The following is a 19,359-nucleotide window of genomic DNA, read 5'->3' on the forward strand; positions in this document are numbered from 1 at the left end:
TCAGGAATAAGTCCTTCTTATCTTAAAAGAGGAACTTTTTGTGGCTAAGTGCAAACAGGAGTTTATGCAAGACACAGAGGGGAGATACTGAACTGCAATTCAGCTTATGGTTACAGAGAAACTAATAATGGGACACAAACATAGCTCACAATGTTTCTTAAGTAAGAGTTACTGTTTTAGAGTGCTCAGTTCAGTAAAAGGTAGCCTGTCATCAGAAATGAGTAAAATAAATTTGAGAACAATATAAAACCAATATAAAACCTTTATCTTTCTGTTTTTCCTGGAAGACACTGCAGAGATATTTGGGGTGCTGCATTTTGCCCTGATGCTGTGAATGAAATGACTGAAATTATGTCAGTTCTTAGGATTCATTATTCCTTTCTCCATTGCCCTTTGTTGGGGTTGGAGTAAAGCATGTACAGCTATGCCATGTGATACCAGGCAGTTGGACTTACTGCCATTTTATAAGTACAGATTTGTAGGAAGAGGCTCTCTTCCTTATAGACAAATTGTAGAAAAATAGTAAAAAATCCTTGTTCTTTGTACTCCTCTCTCCCTTTTTTCCTTTCATTGCTTATCTATTTCCAATATTGTGAAGGTCTTGAGATATTCTTCTACACTTTCAAATTACAGTAGCATCATAATTTCCAAGAGAGCTACTAGATTTGAGAGCTACTAGGTAACAGCTACTAGACAGAATCACCTTCCTGGGGAGGAAGAAGAGTGGTGAGAGTTAAGGTCTTTGGTACACCAAATCTATGTTGCTCACATCCCCCCCTCCCCACTCCATAGCAATATATACAAATGAATGTCTCAAAAATTTATATTGTTGTATTAAATTCTCTTAATTCCAAAAGTATCATCCCCAAAGAATCAACATTAGCAGTATTCTATGCTGCATATGGCACAGACTGTGAGAGTTGCTGTAGGTAACCCAAGGCGGGGGGAGGTGGAATCAAGATTTTCTGATAATGTCTTTTTCTTCCAAAACACAATGAATTAAAATAGATTAAGCCTTTACAGCATTGTTCTGCACTTTCTATCAGCTGGGAAGATTGACTAAAAATATCCTCTTTTAACCAAACTTAAGACTTTTCCTTTTTACCCTGACTCAGTAAGAAGTAATTCATGAACATATTCCTGGTTAGTCACAAAGTTCTTGTTCCCTAAATATGATAAGAACAACCAGCATAATAAAGCAACAACGAAAAGCCTTGGTTCATTGTTCAACCCGCCTTCCAGTCAGCACCTACCCCAAAGCTCCTTTTGGTATCTTTTCACAAGGCCACATTACCAGTCCTTCCTCTGCACGGCATTTTCTTGATATTGCTGGTTGTCCTACTTTCTTGCCTTTACTCCCAGTTTCTTCATTTTTTCTACCTTTTTACCAGTCACACAATACTTCACGTAATAGCAGCCAGAGGAATCTCAATGCAATTTTGTTTTGGGCAGTCATTATGTGTGTGGCTTCGTGGTGAGAAACCAGCTATTTCAGGCAACTCATTGTCTGAAGGGAAGTATGTAAAACCAGAAAGCACTGAAGCTAGTGGCAGCACTGGATATATGTGTTAGGTCTTGAGGGATTTTTTGGTTGGTTGGTTGGTTTTCTAGGGTGGACATCAAAATGATGTCCACTTAAATCCACTAAACTGAGCTTAAGAGGAACAGAAAAATGATCAAGTCTATTTGCGAAACAGAATAAAAGTCAGAGGGCGCTGAATAGAAAGTTCCTGTCCTTTTTGCTGCGTTGCTCACTATTGGAAAAGTAAAACATCCAACACAGAAGCAAGTTCTGCAGAACTGGGAAGTAACCTTTGGCCAGAAGGTGGACGATCCGCTCCCTGAGATGACCAAAAATGAGCAGATGTTGTATACAAAGACACCTGCTTATACTGTGCTCATGTCCTACTGTGAACATTGTCCTCAGAAAGTCCTTAGAGTGTTGATGATCAACTGCTGACATGATATGCAGGTAACCACAAACTTCACTCAGGTCGACAGAATCTTGTGGCAGTTGCCCCTCTTCTGGAGGATTTGGTTTTCTTTTCCGTTCTTTTTAAGCCTAGTTTGCTCCTATGTCTAGCTATGCTTTAAATAGTTTGCCTCCACCATACCCAGAGGAGGTTTAAGTTGAGAAACATCTCTACCCTGTTTCCATTTACTTCTATGTCCCTACAACAGTAGATGCAGTCTCAAACAACTTCTTGTGCCATGCCTACTGTGATGCTTCTCTAGTTGGAAACTGGGTGGTTTGATTTGTATATACATGAAATATGGAGTTTTACACTACAAGCTGATATCATTTCTGCTGTCCACCATCATCCCCACATATCTTCCAGCATTACTGCTTTCAAAACAAGGTAAGAATAAGTTCACTTTAGTCTGCTAAGCTAGGCAGGGAAAAATAAGGTAGATTCGAGGCTTGGTACAAACCCAAAAATTGTGATCAAACTATATAGTTAGTAAATTGTTTGTCTAAATCTTTCATGTATGATGAAAGATTATTATCATAATTCATTAGCAAATTACAGACTTTGTAATGCAGGCAGTCACAAATTTGGCTTTGTATCAATCATTTTAGACCAGCTGGGTAGAAATTAACACAACTCTGGGATACATAAAATGAAGCGCTCTTTCATTTTTAATTCACTGGAAACTTTGAAGGAAAGAAGTGGAAGCTCTTTCAAAAATGTCAGTTTTCCCTGGTTTTTGTAAATCATTCCATTTCACTGTAGAGATATAGAGATACAAACATACATATGGACTGCATGTAATTTAATACCACAGTAACTGCTCAATCAAAATAAATATAATATAAAGTATATGTAAAAGAAAAAGCAGTGCAATTTTAAAAATCCCTTTCTTTCATTGTTTCTGAGGCAGTCATACACGTTAGTGATCACCAGAAGAATTATTAAAAAACCACAAAAGCTAATAGCCTAGCTACTCACAAGATACAATATTGTCAAAATTCCTGCTCTGAGCTTTTGCAGTCTACCGAGATGACCTTGTACAAAAATGCTTGTTTTGATTATGTCTACTTTGCCTAAGCTACAAGGCCGTGTATAGTGACAGCTGCATTTCGCAGCAACTTAAAACAAATTTTATCTTAGTGGCACCTAATCCAGAGACTGGTACAAGCAGCATGGAAAAGTCAATGTCAAAATTAAACAATGAAGGCTTTTCTAGGAACAGATGCTTTTTGCCTGCAGCTGTAAAAACCTTAAAACAATCCTATACCCCACTGTCTGGTCACGCAACTATCACAAAGCAAGGCATAAATTTTGCCACTTATTGCAAATGTTTGCCGAGAGCTTCTATAACCCTTTTTAAAAACAGTAACAGGGATTTCTTGAGGGTGATTATGAGGCCATTTTATCCTTTAAATGAGTGCAAGGCTCTACAATTTATGCCCATGATTCTTGGTACAAAAACAAAAGAATAACTTTTCAAGTTCATGTTTCACACAGACATAGGAATATAACTGAAAAATCGTAAGAAATGGATTTACTAAAGAGATAGCGCACTGTTTCACTAATGTTATGGACTGGACAGAGACAAATATTATTCCTCCACATTTGAAACAGCAACTGAGTATTTTCTTTGCGTAATAATTACAAAGCGATGTAGCGCAGCACTATCATTACACTGCTGCTAAGATACTGTTGACCATTTCGGTGTCGTATCTCCACAACTACTACGTTAAATATTCTCATCACTGCAAGTCTCCAAAAAATTTCCTCTTTCTATTAAATGAATGTACTAACAAACTTTAAACCAGAATATAAACTCTTAGCGAAAAAACTTCTATAACTCAATGAATAAAAGTAAATCATCAGTTCCCAATTAAGTGAGCAATTTACAATGTCAAGAATGTAGTTGCGCTCCATATGAACTGATGGGGTTTTTAGATTAGCTTCTGTTGTGTATTTAAAAGTGATAGCACCAACATAATTTACATAAGTACAATATTTTCAAATATTTTCTCACCAAGCAAGCACTCTAAAATTGTGAAGTGTTTCCTTTCTTACTCAAGTTAAAAAAAAAAAACCCACAAAAAAAACAAACAACTTTTCCAGAACAACAGTTCATTAGCACCTCACTATTTCTAAGTATAATTGGGTTGTTTGATGAGAAAACATGAGAGAACACTGTGCCTACTATAATTTGCACAAATACAAATTTCATTGTTTGAAAACAAATCAGCAATTTAACGATTGGGGTTTTTTTTTAATATAAGTGTATATCATGCAAGAATAGAAGTGCTCATATTATAGTTAATATAGGATAGAAAGGTTAAACCATGCTCTAGTACACTTTAATTTACAAGCTGCAAATTAATTTTTTTAACCACAAAAAATGCTAACTTTAATTTTTCATTTATGATTCAACTGAATATAATTTATACAGTTAGCAGTATGTGCTATTTAGCTACAGAGTACTGCTTTCCCACTTTAAATAGCACAGGAACTAGGGACATAGCTGTTTAATATGTTCATAAAGCTGCTTAGGTTTTCTTGTCATTTCATGCTAACACCTTTTTAATAGCTAGCATTACGATAGAAGCCTTGCATAAAAATTCTCCATTCCAAAAGTAAAACATAGCAAATATTCAAAATCAGAATAGCAAGCAATGGTTTTAATTGCAGTTTTTAAAAAATTCAGGGTTTTAAATTAGGTCTTGATCCCCAAAATCCTTAGCATCCTTAAATTACATGAGCAAAGCCATTCAATTCAACATGATTACTTCTAAAATAAGGACAACTCACATGACTGAGCATTTACGGAGCCGAACCTATAACCAAAATTATAACAATGACTCCTCATTACTTTCAAATTCAAATAAATTGATCCTTATCCTTTGAGAGTTTCTCCCAAATCCAACTACGCTTACGGATGGAGTGTAATAGAGACAGAACGAGAGAAAGGAAGAAGGGAGATATAAACATACACACAAAACTACAAGCGCTGACAAATCGAAAGCTAACAGATGTGTGACTTCTAATTAGTTATAATAATCTGTGCTTCAACGCTATTGGAACATGCCTCGCCTTCCCTTGGAAATCAAACAGCTTCCTTTGGAGTTTTAAACTCTCTGGGTGCTTCTAAATTTATTCAAGAAAAACCCTTGCTTTCAGCAAATTTTAGATATCTACAGTGATAACTTTATGAAAGGAAAATATTAAATTATAATTATCCTAAACAGACACAGTCTTGTGAAACTAACCCTACATTCATATGAAAATACAAAGCATTGACTATAATGAATTTGATTCATCCTTGGACACAAAGCTTTACCACAGTAAACTCAGTCAACTGTTGCTCTTGCTTTTATATTCATAGTACTTAAATAGCGCACTTTAAAACAAAAAAAACTCCAATTGGCTTTTCATACATCCACCCTCCCCAAAAATAACGCACTTGAAAAACCCAAATGATATGAAAAGGCTTCAAGGCCTCTTTTCTCCTTTTCACAGCACTTTTTTTTTTATTTCTGTTTGCAGTAATCTGCCTTTCACTTTCTCATTGCTACAGAACAAACGAGGAGGCTCAGCACTTTGAAAAGGGGGCTCAATGTGTAATGGGTCCACTAGAATTAATTTAGTTGCACCAAATCCATTGAGCAGTGAGGTTTTTTTCTCTTCTCAAATCATTTTGAGTCGGACGCAGCCCCCAGCCTTTGTAATTCTAGTAAAGCACTTAAAGTGCACAGTAGGTGTTCATCAGGACCATCTGGTCAAAAGCAAAACAAGCTGCTGATTTTGCCTTTGAATAGAATGAAGCAAGTGTGAATTAGTCTCTTCAATTAGCACTATTACAACCTGTCAAGTGCATATTGTAAAACAGGATTATTACAGTATTGGTCACCAGTGCAATTATTTACTCTCTGCCTTTTCTTGCATATAAAAATGTCCATGTTTACTACTTTTTGATAACTGAAGATCGTTTCTTTAATGATATGCACGTCCAAACCCACCAAAACCAAATTACAGGTTATGAAACATATTCTGTCAGGAATATATTAAGCTTCATAATTAATAGAGAAGTAGAAGAGTGCCCTTCCTTTATCTCTTATTGCTGTTTCTGTTGCATAAAAAGAAAAAGAATAACGGTTATATACCTTTATCAATACGATCTCTTCGAAACAGATCTCTACAGTCAGATATTAAGATATTTTGAAGTGCCAAATAAAGCTATCACTTTGAACAGGTACATAAAAGGTTATTTTCTCTTTATTTCCCAAGGAACTTCCTTTTCATGTAATTCCTAACACATGACCATTTACAAAAAGTTTATCAAGGATTTCTTTCAGCAAATACATTTTAGTTTAGCAATGTGATGCTTTTCTTTAAAAGAAAGGCAAAAAAACAAATCAAGAAGTTGATTCAGCTTTATAAAAACAGATTTTTCTCTCCTTGTTTAAAGTCAAAACCTAGCTTGCTAGCTGGTACTCATTTACTACTATAGAACACTGAGGGTATGACAGGGATAGATGTTTAAATTATGTATACTGTTGTTATGACTCACTATAAATTGAATATAATTTTTACATGACAGATTTCTTTAAAAAGCAAACAAAATGTTCAAATTTCACACAAAGAATATGCTTCTCTTGAGTACAGTCAGTACAGCAACAACGTATTTCACTAGCTTCTCTGATACTAAAAGAATAATTGAACAATAGTGTAGAATGTTTGTGCACCTCCTATTAAATACCAAAACCTGTTAGTTACTGATTTTTATTAGCATAAGAATAGTTTTCAACAATTTTGAAGCAAGTAAAAAAACCCTCAAAATATAACACAACTGTTTCTGAAACTGTTAATGTATGTACCGTATTTGGATATGTCCATATTCTGAACTCTGGCAAATGTATTTTATTGTAATTACTTAGCTACAACATTAAAAAGGAGAACGTTATTTATATATACATTTCATGTCCCCATGCCAATGCCTGACCTTTACTGTGGATGATCTCGCTCAATAACAATTGGCTTGAAAATATTTTGTACAGATACCAAAAATCAGATCTGAAAAAGGTACAAGACCTTCAGCTGGATTATTTTTCTGCATGCTGAAGGTAATTCATCTGCTTACCTATATTTATATATATATAGGCCTTTTAAACAAGGTTTCTGCCTACACGTTTATAAATGGTGGTTTTGTACCTTGTTTCACATTCATCCACTTATCGAAAAAGTTTTTAAAAATTCAGCACAAAGGACTTCAAACTGTCATTAGGGTCTGTCAACACAGAATTTATAGTTCCTCTCAGCCCAAGCAGTTGTATGCACAAATAGTTCCTCCTCCTGCCTGGAGTGCTATTGGATACATTGCTTTTCATATTCCACCTTAGCCAGTAAGTCTATAGGGAACAAAGAACAAATATATTACCTATCACAGGTGACAGGGATGCTAAGCAGCTAGCCTCTGATTAGCTTATTGTCTAAAGGAACAGAATAAAGAGCAGATGCAGCTATGCAGAGGCAGCCAGTATTTAGGGACCCATCTTCTTTGCCTTGTTTGCATAGATTTTATGTTTTACTAGGAATTACAGTGCCCAGTACATGCTTTAGCTAGTATTCTCAACTGGAATCTCCAGCAGTTACAAAATAAAATCACCCATCTACAAGAGGCCTGAGGTTTCTGCATATTTAACTCGTCCACCCTTCAGCAGCCACAGCTTGTGTACACTGGATACTTGTGTAATCCTGCACACAGGAATCACAAAAAGGCTTCAAAGTCTATACCAACAGTAAAACAGGCAAATGCAAACTCCTTGTTTTTAACGGAGTTAGCCAGTTTGTTAAAAAAAATTTATTTTCCTATGTCACTGACTAAAACAACAAAAAGTGTGAAGCACGCTATTGTGACAAGAAATCAAATTCAGAAAGTTTTTCACAAATTAGTTTGTCTACTCCAGGATGAGAACACAAACTTGCTTTCCATGAAACATTTAAATATCCCACCCTTTGAAAAGGGCTGTCCTTCGTCTCCATCAAATAATATAACTACGACTTGCAAAAATTAAAAGTAGTAGAATCATTCATTTCTAAATGAGAACAAGTTCATAATAACAGACAGAAAACAAACGATGTTGAATGTGGCAGTGCCTTGTAATAATTTAGCACATAGCTTCTCAAATCAAAATTTAAAAATTCTCTCACTCCAATTAGGGATAGCCTCTACAGATTCTCTTAGCAGAATAAAGAGCAAGTATTCAGACAGAAAATCCTTTTAGTCTTGTAAGTATTAGGAGTTCAATTTGTTAGAACTGTCCTTATTTAGCCATATAATACATTGGAAATGTATTAATTTACAGTCTCCAAACTGGCACAAAACCTACTAATTTCCCCTTTAAAATGCGGATCATGGAAAAAAGTAATCATGATATTTCCCAGAACAGTATCTGCCCAGAATTAATTTAATACTGCAATTTTACAAGAACAAACAGATGTCAGAAACCTGTGACACAGATTAATTTGCAATTTAGGCCAGCACATTATCATTAACTTTCCAAGTTAACAACTCCCCTGCTCAACTCACCAAAAAAAAAAAAAAAAAAAAAAAAATCCAATATACAGAATTTTGGACAAGTTCAGTTTAATTTTTTATTTCATTTCTGAAGATTCCCTAGAGGCTCATAATCCCACAACAATATAACCGATAGTAACTTAAATTTTTTAAACTGAGAAATTAAATCTTAATATGTAAACAATTGAAGAAGTAGATAAAGCATGTTAAAAAAAAAAAAAAAAAAAAAAAAAACAAAACAAAACAACAAAAGGGTGCATTTTCAAGTACCATCCAAAATCCAACTACTGAATTAATACGCAAGAAATTGTGGAAGCAGACATGAGCACTACGGCTTCAGGCTTCTCTCAGAGAATTTTCTGTCAGACTGTTTCCCCATTAAACAGCAAGATTTCTTTGAAATAACAATTCATCCAAATATCATTTACTATTAAACATGCATTCTAAACAATAAAAAAAGACGACAGAGAACTGAAGCAACAGTAGTTTAGGAAAGCACAGCTGAGAGCTCACAAGATTTTGCATTTAATCCATTGCAAAATATTTATGATGGTTTTGAAAGGGTGGTGGGGTTGGGTTTTTGGTGTGGCGTTTGGTTTTTTGGTTTTTTTGTTGGGTTGTCCTTTTTTTTTTTTTTTTTTTTTTAGACACTTGGAAAAAGTATCTATTCCTTAAAATTCACAGCCCTAATAATAATAACAAACTAAACAACTAGCCCTGGAGAGACAGTTGCACCCAACTGTGGCAAGCAGTAGAACATTTATAGAATTTTAAATATTTCTTTTAATAATTGATGTAGTCATTTTGAATCTTTCTGCATAGGATATAACGTGTGAGTAGATTGCATTAACACTGCTTAAACATTTCAACTTGTCAGTATGGCCAAGTCGATTTCTGAAATATTTGCAGTATTTTCCCATCGAAACAGTAATAAAGGTAGAATAAATATATGCCACTGCTTTATAATCACTGAACATTAATGAATATTTTATGTCTTTTTAAATCTCCCTGTTTAATTTAAAAGGGTGAAATTAAGTCTCCTCCCTGCAATATGCCAATTATCTGTAAATCAAACAATAACTTGGCCATTATACTCCTTTTTGTTAATATACCAGAAGCTAATTTGAAAACACTGAACGGCATTTTTAGGTAATAATTGAATAGTCCTTCCTGCCCTCTTGTGGTTGGCAGCTGCAACTCGCATAGAGCTTTTCCACGACTACAAAAATATACCAGAAGGAAAGTAAACTATTAATTTGTTGAAGTGTGAAAAAGAAAGTGAAGAAAAAAGAAAAAAACCTAACAGTCCCTGGAGAGGAGAGAGATAAGGGAGAGAAGAGAAGGAAAGATATCACCGATTCCTCCAAATGGCACAGACTAACTAGATTCATCAATCATTTGTTACAATGCTCACTCCATGCTAAAAGAAAAAAAAATTAAATTAAATAGCCATCAGGGAGTTAACATACAAAACAGTGCTTGTTTTCTATAATTAGACAAATGTTCACCAACCCTTTTACCTCAGCCAAATCCCCAGTGATTTCCATGAGACTTTGCACAGACAGACATATTCACCTGTTCAGCATCGGCTGCACAAGAAGGTCCAGAGTTCTCTTTTCATTTTAGCCTCTGAAATTGTCTTCATAATTTTATACACTCTATTGGATGTAATACTTAGATACAAGACAGAAAGGCAAAAAAAATTCTGATGCTCATGCTGGTGATGGGGTGGTAGGGTTTTTTTGGATTTTGGTTGTTTAATAGGGAAAATCATAACTGACTTTTAAATTAAGTCGACTTTATATGTTAACATGTTGACTGTAACCTGCCATTAGCAACAAACAAGAAAACTTCAGTGCATGTAAAGGCAGCCTAGATTCCCATGCACTCTCACAGCTTTCTGGTTCCTTTAATCCAGGTAAGACCCACCGGCAACGTAGTAATTGATATAGCACAGATAAAAAACAAACAGGCAATATTTATGTATATGTTTTCTTTTAGAATCTCACCATTTTAAAATTAAAAACAAATATTCTGATCATTTATTTCCATAAATATTCAAATTATTTTTAATTGTAAAGAGTCAGAGCTTGGCCCCTCAAAAAACAAACTGATGCAACTATGTTTGTTTATATTATTAAAAAAACAAACAGAACTTACTATAATAGGTTCAAAAAGGTAAAGTAGAAAACAGGCTTTCATGCAGGGGAAAGGTCAGAATTTAGATCTTAAGAATAACAGGATTCACAATGAAAACAGTTAATGATCATTTTTCATTGTTGTATGAGATATTGCTCCTATAGCTAATATTACAGAACTTAAAATAATTCTGTCTACAATGTCAGCATGTGACATGAAAAACGTCAATAAAATCTGTTCAACTGTAAAAGACTGAGAGAAGTGTCAGATCAATAGCAAACATACATTTAATTTGAAAAGCAAACATTTAATCTTAATATTTTGTAATGTGAATTCTGAAGATTCACATTTCTAGATTGTTTGTCATGTTTCCAGAAGTTAGTGGGTTACATGGAAAATAACATCCAAAACATCTCACACTAGACATACCATGGAGCATTAGACAACAACCTTTGGCTTTAGAAAGGAGTTCTACAAATATGCAAGGACTGCTTGTTCTAAATTCAGAGGATCCAGAGTCATATTAGAGATATTTGTTCCTATAGGACTTAATTCTGACGAAGTTATCAACAACATCACCCCTTGCTGGCCATTCTACAGAACGGCAGTGACATCCATTATACACAAAACCATTTGGCTACCAAGGCAGTAAGAATTACAGCACTACAATAGCAACCAGAACGGTAGAGGTGCCTACAAAACGGAGATGGAGCTGGTTAAAAGAAGGGAAGACAGAGGGAGCTTCAAGGGGCTTAAAGATAAAATGTAATTTGAATAACTGCCTTTCCTCATCACTCTAGAATAACTCAATAAACACTGTTCATGTATTTTGCGACTACGATGCAAAAAGAAACATCTTTTCTGTATAATTTCATAGAAAACCTTTTTTAGGCCAAGTTCTTTAATCATATTACAGCAATCTTGACGATCCAGTTGATTAAACCAAAAAAAGACTAATAAAATAAAGGAATATCCATCAAGACCACATAAACCCTCTTTAACAGAGCTGGCATTAGCTATAATGAGCTACATTTATTCTTCAGCTGTGAAACAGCACTCACCTCCTGAATGGTACTGCTTCCTGAGAAGTTGAGGTGGTACTCCCGCTGGACTTCTCGATGGGTGACGATCAGCATGAAGTTTTGATTTAATGACTCCTGCAGGGCCCTGAAATGGTTGAAAGAAAAACAAGAAAATCAGGGATAAGCATGTTATAGCTTGTTTTACAGTTAGATGCAAAAACCCCAGGGAACCCTAAACTCTACATGGACAAGTCCAGGCACAACATTATCATCTCTCTTTTCACTCTTAAATGCAAGGAAGCATGCTGAGAATGACCAAAGGCCATTCCTGAACTCCTTCCTTAATAAGGTGACTGCAGCCTTCAAAGCTCTTCTAATGTTAAGTATTCTCAAAATTGAGAGTCACATTATCTTCACAAACATCGGGTATATTTAGCACTCATAATGCCATTAATACCAGGCTTGTAAGCATATTGATGACCAGACAAAATATCAAGCTACAGTGCACATTAAAAACTGATGGTAAGTAGAACAAGGCAAAGCATGCTCTCGCTTCTCTAGGGTTACCTGAAGCATAAACCAAACGGAAATTCTCCCTCTTAGTTCCATTCAAAGCACATAAACTCAGCTAATTAGAACTGGAAAACTAACCACAGCAAAATTTCTCATGTGGGTATTGAGCATTCAGAAAAGTTAGTTCTGCTCAAATTGTTTTAAATGTACATTAAACCATCTTTAATCATATGAATTAAAAAAAATAATCTTAAGATACAGATTAAACAGGCCAACTATGTGTTCGTGTTGTCACAAACTTGGTACAAATTTTCCTGGTTACAAAACATCTGGATGTTAAAAAGGCATCCTGTTTGCTTAATTAGGTACAAAATTATGCAGCTATCTACTTTTCAAAATAGAAGGCAGGACTTCTGTTACAGACACAGCAATTACAGCTGTGTACAATCTTACATAGGCTACAAAACTGCAGCAACATTGTAACATAGCTTGGATTTCTAAACAATGTTTATGCAGACTTGACCTGTTCAGTGGCATATGGAAATAAATTGGGCTTATTCGATTCTTTTTTTTCTTATCACACACTCTTAAAAGAATGACAGACTGCGTTTTTTCCTTCACATCTTCACTGTTCCATGACACTTCAACATGCCATTCCTCTTAGCAATAAAGGACAAATTCTGTATGCAAATGAGCACAGCTGTATCTTAAGATACAAGACAAGACAGACTGCTAGATTATTTGAGTCCTGATTTGTTAGTTTTTTCTTCTACTGGAATTACTGAGCTGCAGTTTTGCTGCTCAGATGCTAAGGAACCCATGCAATACTCACTGGATGCTTTAGCAAGAGAGGCACAATTTGCTTTAACATCTCAAGAAAAATTACCTTACAAAAATATCTTCACTCAGCAACTTAATTTGGATTCTGTGACATCTTAAACATAATAATCACATACTACAAAACAAAATTATGAAGTGCTATTTCTTGTCTTTTATGGTTTTGTAATATGGAAGATAAATTTAACTAATTGTCAATGCTAGGTATGATCAAGTGTATGAGAGACACTACAAACGTAGCTGAAGTAAGTCATCCTTGCTGAACATGAAGTGAGCTGCACTTATCATAAATCTTGTAAAAGGCCTAAAAAATTTTAAAATATTTAACAGTCCTTCAAAAAGGGGGGTGGGGGGGAGTCCTGAAAAAGTTGTATGCCTATTTTCAAAGGTAATTCTAATTTGATTGTTAACAATAAGTTCAGCATCACCATAACCATATTTTCTTTTGGCAAATGTTCAGTAGCAACTAAAATATCCTGCTGTGCTTTTTCAGATTCTGATTTTTTATTTGTTTTCAGCAAATACTGGAGGCAAATGACATATTTAATTGCTCTGAAAACATTAATTACAGCATATGTGAATGGCTCTGGATTCCATACAGAATCACACAAGGCTCTGTTATAGCTATTTTTGACTCTATCTGAAAATCTGTAGATGCTAACCAATAACATGATTCACGTTTTCATTCTGTAATTGATGTAAACATAGAATGAAACAGGCTAGTTCGATCAAACCCTCAGTTTCTCAAGGTATGCATGATACACACACTTCAGTACTATCCAAAACACAGCATGCTAATAAAAAGCATCTGTTCATAGGAAAGGTTTTCCAGTTCTCTATTTCATCTGGATGTGATAGCAGAGAGTATTTAGGAAAGGGAAAAATACTGCTTCGAACACAGTTAATTTAAATGAAGTGCCTTAAAATTAAAAGCCTCAATTTTTGAAGTAACTAACAATTTTGACACCGCTACTTTTTGGATTTCTAAACAATGAAAGATAAATGTTGTTAACAAGCAAATTCTCAGTACACATTCATAGCCAAATAGAGTCAAAGAAGAGGCTGAAAACTCAGCTGGTTAAAAAAAAAAAAAAAAAAACAGAAAAAATTGAGGAAAAAATTGGTTTTGAAAGTGTTAGCAATTGAAGTGCATGGTTAATTATTCACCTTTTCTTCAGAAAAATAATATAAGGAGGAATATTACTTCTGCTTACACAGAAACGCAGTGGTCAACTGAGCCAATTCTCTAAGCTCCTATATCAAAATCTCACATGGTCTGACAGCCATAAGACCGCGACCATATACATTAGAAAGTCAATGGGAGGAGGAATTGATGGCACATCTGATGGGCAGTTTGTGCCAATGACATCCTGCATGTACCAACGCTCCTCTGCGGGATGGGGTTGATTTGAACACGCAGCTGGACAACCAGCTATGTCAGTCCCCTCCCATATACATTTCCTCCAGCAACTAGGGATGTAGATTACCCCAAATTATTTGTGCCAACAGAACTCTGCTTCCAAAACGTACCTTGCCCTAAAATTGTATTTTCAGCCATTAAGGCTATGATCAAATGTACAAAATGAGTGTATTTAAAGGAGACTTCTCCTTGACAGTAAGCTGAAGCTTACTGTTATGTCTTTTTAGATGCACATAACTGTATTGAGAAGACTGACTTTGAACACAATGCACATTTTTTAAATTTTGGCTTCAGTGTTTGTAGCAGTTTCATATTCCTGCAAATGTTATCAGTTGACTACAATCTTCCAAATGAAACATCTCCATTAAAAGGAAAAAAAAAAAAAAATCAGGGCCAAACCCCAGGTCCCATTAAAGTCAAGACAGAATTTTTTTTTTTTTTGCCATCAGTGCTAACATAATTTAATTAATCTGAGAATTAATTAGTGGGAAAAGAAAATCAAATTCTAGAAACAGGATTAAAGTAGGCCACTCTTATCAGCACCATTTCCCCCCTACTGCAAACCCTAGCTTTCAAAAGCATTTGTTGATAGGTTATATACTGTCATTACATTTTTTTTTTCCTCAGCTGAATGATTATACATTCACTATTCAGCACAGGAGGCAAGGGAACTTGATGGTATTTTTGGGCACCAATCTTCCATTAGAGGAACCCTGCCTACACTCAAAAAAGAAGTCCAAGAACAGACAAAAGAAAATAGATCTGAGCACAGTCATCGCTCTGACCAGTTCTAGCAAGAGAGATTTGGACCAGTTTAGGATTTCATATGGATTGCCTATATAGCATTGGCTATCAGTATTATCACAATGCACAGAAACGTCAGTGGTGGACCAGGATTCAGCTGGGTTGAAACTCTACAACATGCAAACGAAAGTGTTCCTCTTTGAAACTTAAATTTCAAGCAATGGAAGTTGCAAGAATTTTTTTTTTCCACTAACCTCAAAATATCGAAACTCAGTTAAGAGTCTGGAAGGCGTTTATTCACTAGCTACTCCATCCAAATTCCAATACAGTACAATTTATAAACCACAAATCTAATAAATTAAGAATAGAAAAAATATTTAGCCAAAAAATGTGTAACTGCAAATACTGCTAATCTTAGGGGACAGCAAATGTTCAATCAGTCTATGCAATGCTGAAACAAGATGGTATTAGTATTGGTATTTATTATATTTTAAGCTTCCAGTTTTACTGTTTTTCTATTGTTCTGTAACACAATATATTAAGAGATTGGTTGCATCTATTGTTAAGTGACTGCCTTAATGCTTTGCTTTTTGATGTAATACTTTGCTTTTTAATAGCATTTTTCTTTGAAATTTTAGTAATATTTTAAGCTTTGAAACCAAAAGTATATCCTTAATCAATGATCAGCAAATGCTCCTTTTCATTTCAGTTCTGTAAGTTTTTATGCAATACATTCAGTATTTCCTATTAGGCAATATCTTTCTCAGTCACATGGAGATTTTCCCCAAAATCTCTGAATTTTATATAAATAGGTATGACACAAGGTAATTAACATTTCCATTTTAAACTTACAGATTTATACAAGCTCATGTCAACAGAAGTCCAAATTTACTGTAATTACAGATTATTTACATTAAAACAAAATAAGAAATCAGTATGTAAATGTAATGTTTGTTGTAGCTAATGCAGCAGGAGGTGGTAGATTAGGTTCAAACAGCAATCAGTTAGCAAATCTGGCTAACATGTAAATGAGCAGAAGCCCTTTTGTTTACATTCTATTGCATTTTAAACTTCAGGATTTTTAAACTGTCTCATGAGCAGATGTGAAAATAAAACATTAATCTTACCATTCTTATTGAAGCTTTCAAAGTAACTAAAGCAAGGCACTGCTCCTGTCCAGCTAAACAGACAATACTAATAATTGGAGTTGCAGGTTACATCGTTCTTAATTAACACTCTGCTACAGTTGATAACGTACAACAAGACACCATGCCACAATCACCACTGCTCTGCAACAATCTAAACCACAGGCATTCAGCAATATATGGACCCATTACTTGAAAGATGGGGGTTGTGGGGTTTTTTCCTATCCACACAGATGATTACACTTCTTAAATAAGTCACAATCGCTTAGCAAAAATACATTATTTGTAATAATCTCCAAGGTATGCACCCGGTCAAATAGCTTTTAACTGTTTTGAACTTTCCAAGGATTCATCAGGTATAATAAAGTATCTAAGACTTTCAGCTATTCAGCAAAAAAGTATAAATATAAAATACATTATATCCATTAAAATGACAACTGAAGAAAAAAATTGATAAAAAGCATCTCCCAGAACATGCAAGACAGAAAGGAGAGACGATCCAGATGACCTTGCTCCGTGGCCAGACTCGCATGCCTATGCTTTTGATGCTCCCCTCTTGCATTCTCCTAAACCTTTTCCCTGAACTGGGTATTGCCGGCTTTCAGGAAGCACCCGAGGCAACAAAGGGAAGGAATTGCATTCTGAGGAAGCGAAGAATCTAACCTGACAAAGCTGGTGCAAGGGATCTCTCCCCTTGGACAATTAAATGATGGACATTCTTTGGCACCTTTCCTTTTAAGACTGCTTTCCAAAGGAAATCATGTTCTTCCCCACCCACCTGTCCCACCTGGTAACTTTTGAGCATATTCACTAGTTTCAAGGAGGTCTGACAGCATTATAAAGGTCTCAAAGATTGGGTGTAAATCAACAGCCAGGTAGAGGAAAGGGACTCAAATTACTACCCACCTTAGTAAAAGGCTGCATTACAAGCGTAGTATTTTATACTCCATCCAGCTGATCTCTGGCCAATGATCTCAGAACTACCCACAGCATGTGATTTCACCTTTGCTTTGATATTACCTGACTACCAGCTGGAGAACAGAGGCAGGGCAGGCTGACTGTCTATGTAGGGGAAAAAAAAGTACATAGGTGCTACAAAATACATGGGAAGAACTGGAGGCAGTGCCAGAGGTAGGTGAGATCACAGGAAGCACAGAGTGAGAGGGCTGAGTTGCTGCAGCCGCTGGGATGAGGCAGGAATTCACTAGAAATCAGGTTTTATCACGTCCACAGCTCACAGAACACATTGTTATTGTTCTGGATATCATGCATGGATAAGTATGGCTTTGCCAACTGAAATTGTGGAAGCAGGGCACGTAACCCTACAGGTAGTACTTGACATTTAAATTTAATCTTTACACACCAATTTACTAGCATGCGGTAGTAATTCATTGGGTTTCTATTACCTATAAAAGCTTTAGGTTTGCCACTGATGAACGAAGATACCCTAAGAGATTTTTGCTTCTTTAAACTGCAGGATCACTTTGCCATTCCATTTAGATGCTAGTTTTAAGTCAGTTCTGGGTTAAGCCCATTCAGTCTGTCACAATAAACTTCAATGCCTACGTACCAATACATTAGAAAGAATGTTTCAGACACTGTTCTCCCTCAGTGTCAAGAACAGGCACAAATTGGAGTTTACAGAGCTGCGACCAGATTGCTCCTTTTAAGAAGAGCATATACATAAAATATCACATACTGAAATCTCAGGCTTTCAAATATCACTTTCTGGACATATTCAAATCACTATTTATCTCTAGTTCAAAATAGAAGGCATTTGAAGAAAGTGACAGATGAACTCACAAAGTAAGAGGCAAAGTTCCTTAACATCCATTAATAATAGAGGTGAGCATGATGCTTTTAAAAATTGTGGGTAACAAACTAATCTGAATAATAACTGACCTAACAGTAGGCAGTAAACAGTGTAACTGGGTTTGGTACATTGCTTCAATTAGATGTGTTTTGATCTGCATTGATGCTTTAATTGGAGGCAAGCCTCCCCTTTCATCTAGAATTTATGACTTCAGGGAGATGATCTAGCCTTCAAATTATCCTTGTTTAAGTAGCCACTAATTAATCATCGTTCGCTATCCCAAAGCTACCAACTTCATCTTAAAAATACCCAGAACTAATCTCCACTATGAAACAAGTATAAACTGTAAGGGTAACAACCACTGCGATTTTACTAGCAAGTAAAGTTCTTTTAACTATTCATCCAATTAAAAAAGCCTAAGAACTGTTTTTAAACAGTTTGTTGTTATACAGTTTATTGCAGTTGCAATAAACAACATTCTTCAGACCCCAGTTTTCTTTCCAGAATCAAAGACATTCAAATTACAATATGCAATGATACCTAGGTAGAAAATTTTGAAATTGGAAATGGATTTAAAAACAACAAACAATTAGTATCTACAGTGTTTTTCCACTGTATTTTCACTGTCCTTCAATTAGCTGCTTAAGTACAATGGCTTATTGTCCTCACACACAACTACAGCTCCTGTTTGCACATACAGAGCACATACAGTTCACATACAGCTCACCACCACTCTGCTCCCTCTGTTCCATTGCCACTATTCCCTCTCTTAATGTTTATTTTCTTTATTATTATTAATTTCATAATTCATATCAGCATTCTTATCTCCTCCACAGACGACATGGTTATGTGCACAAGTACCTTTTAGTAATATATGAAGCACTTTTAGTCATTAGGAAACCAGTTATTTACTTCCATTGATTGTCCAAGAATTCCCTTCATCGGTAATACGACTGCATTTGTAGAATATTCTCCTATCGACTGCAAGAGCAGAAAAACAACTCCCTCTTCAGACAACTTGAAGGCACTCTAGTCTAATGATCAAGCAATGTGACCAGTTCCAAATGCAACCCCTCCGCTCGCTTGCGGGTCGGAGCAGCGCTGCTCTGCCAGGCTCAATCACTGGGTACCCTCTAGCGGCTACCGACTAAAATTAGGTATTTTCCTGGTCAAGAGCTCATACAGGTCTGC

The 19,359-nt window shown here is 35.5% G+C and overlaps 1 protein-coding gene across 1 annotated transcript in view; it reads right to left on the bottom strand.

Annotated features, from left to right (window-relative positions):
* Window positions 1–19,359, bottom strand: part of FAF1 (Fas associated factor 1) — a 179,193-nt gene that overhangs the window by 113,427 nt on the left and 46,407 nt on the right. Inside the window, exon 7 of the mRNA XM_075508737.1 lies at window positions 11,736–11,841. Coding sequence (XP_075364852.1) covers window positions 11,736–11,841 — 106 coding nt within the window. The remainder of the gene's footprint in view (window positions 1–11,735; window positions 11,842–19,359) is intronic.

Source organism: Mycteria americana, chromosome 7, assembly GCF_035582795.1.
Source record: "Mycteria americana isolate JAX WOST 10 ecotype Jacksonville Zoo and Gardens chromosome 7, USCA_MyAme_1.0, whole genome shotgun sequence".
Taxonomy (NCBI): Eukaryota; Metazoa; Chordata; class Aves; order Ciconiiformes; family Ciconiidae; genus Mycteria; species Mycteria americana.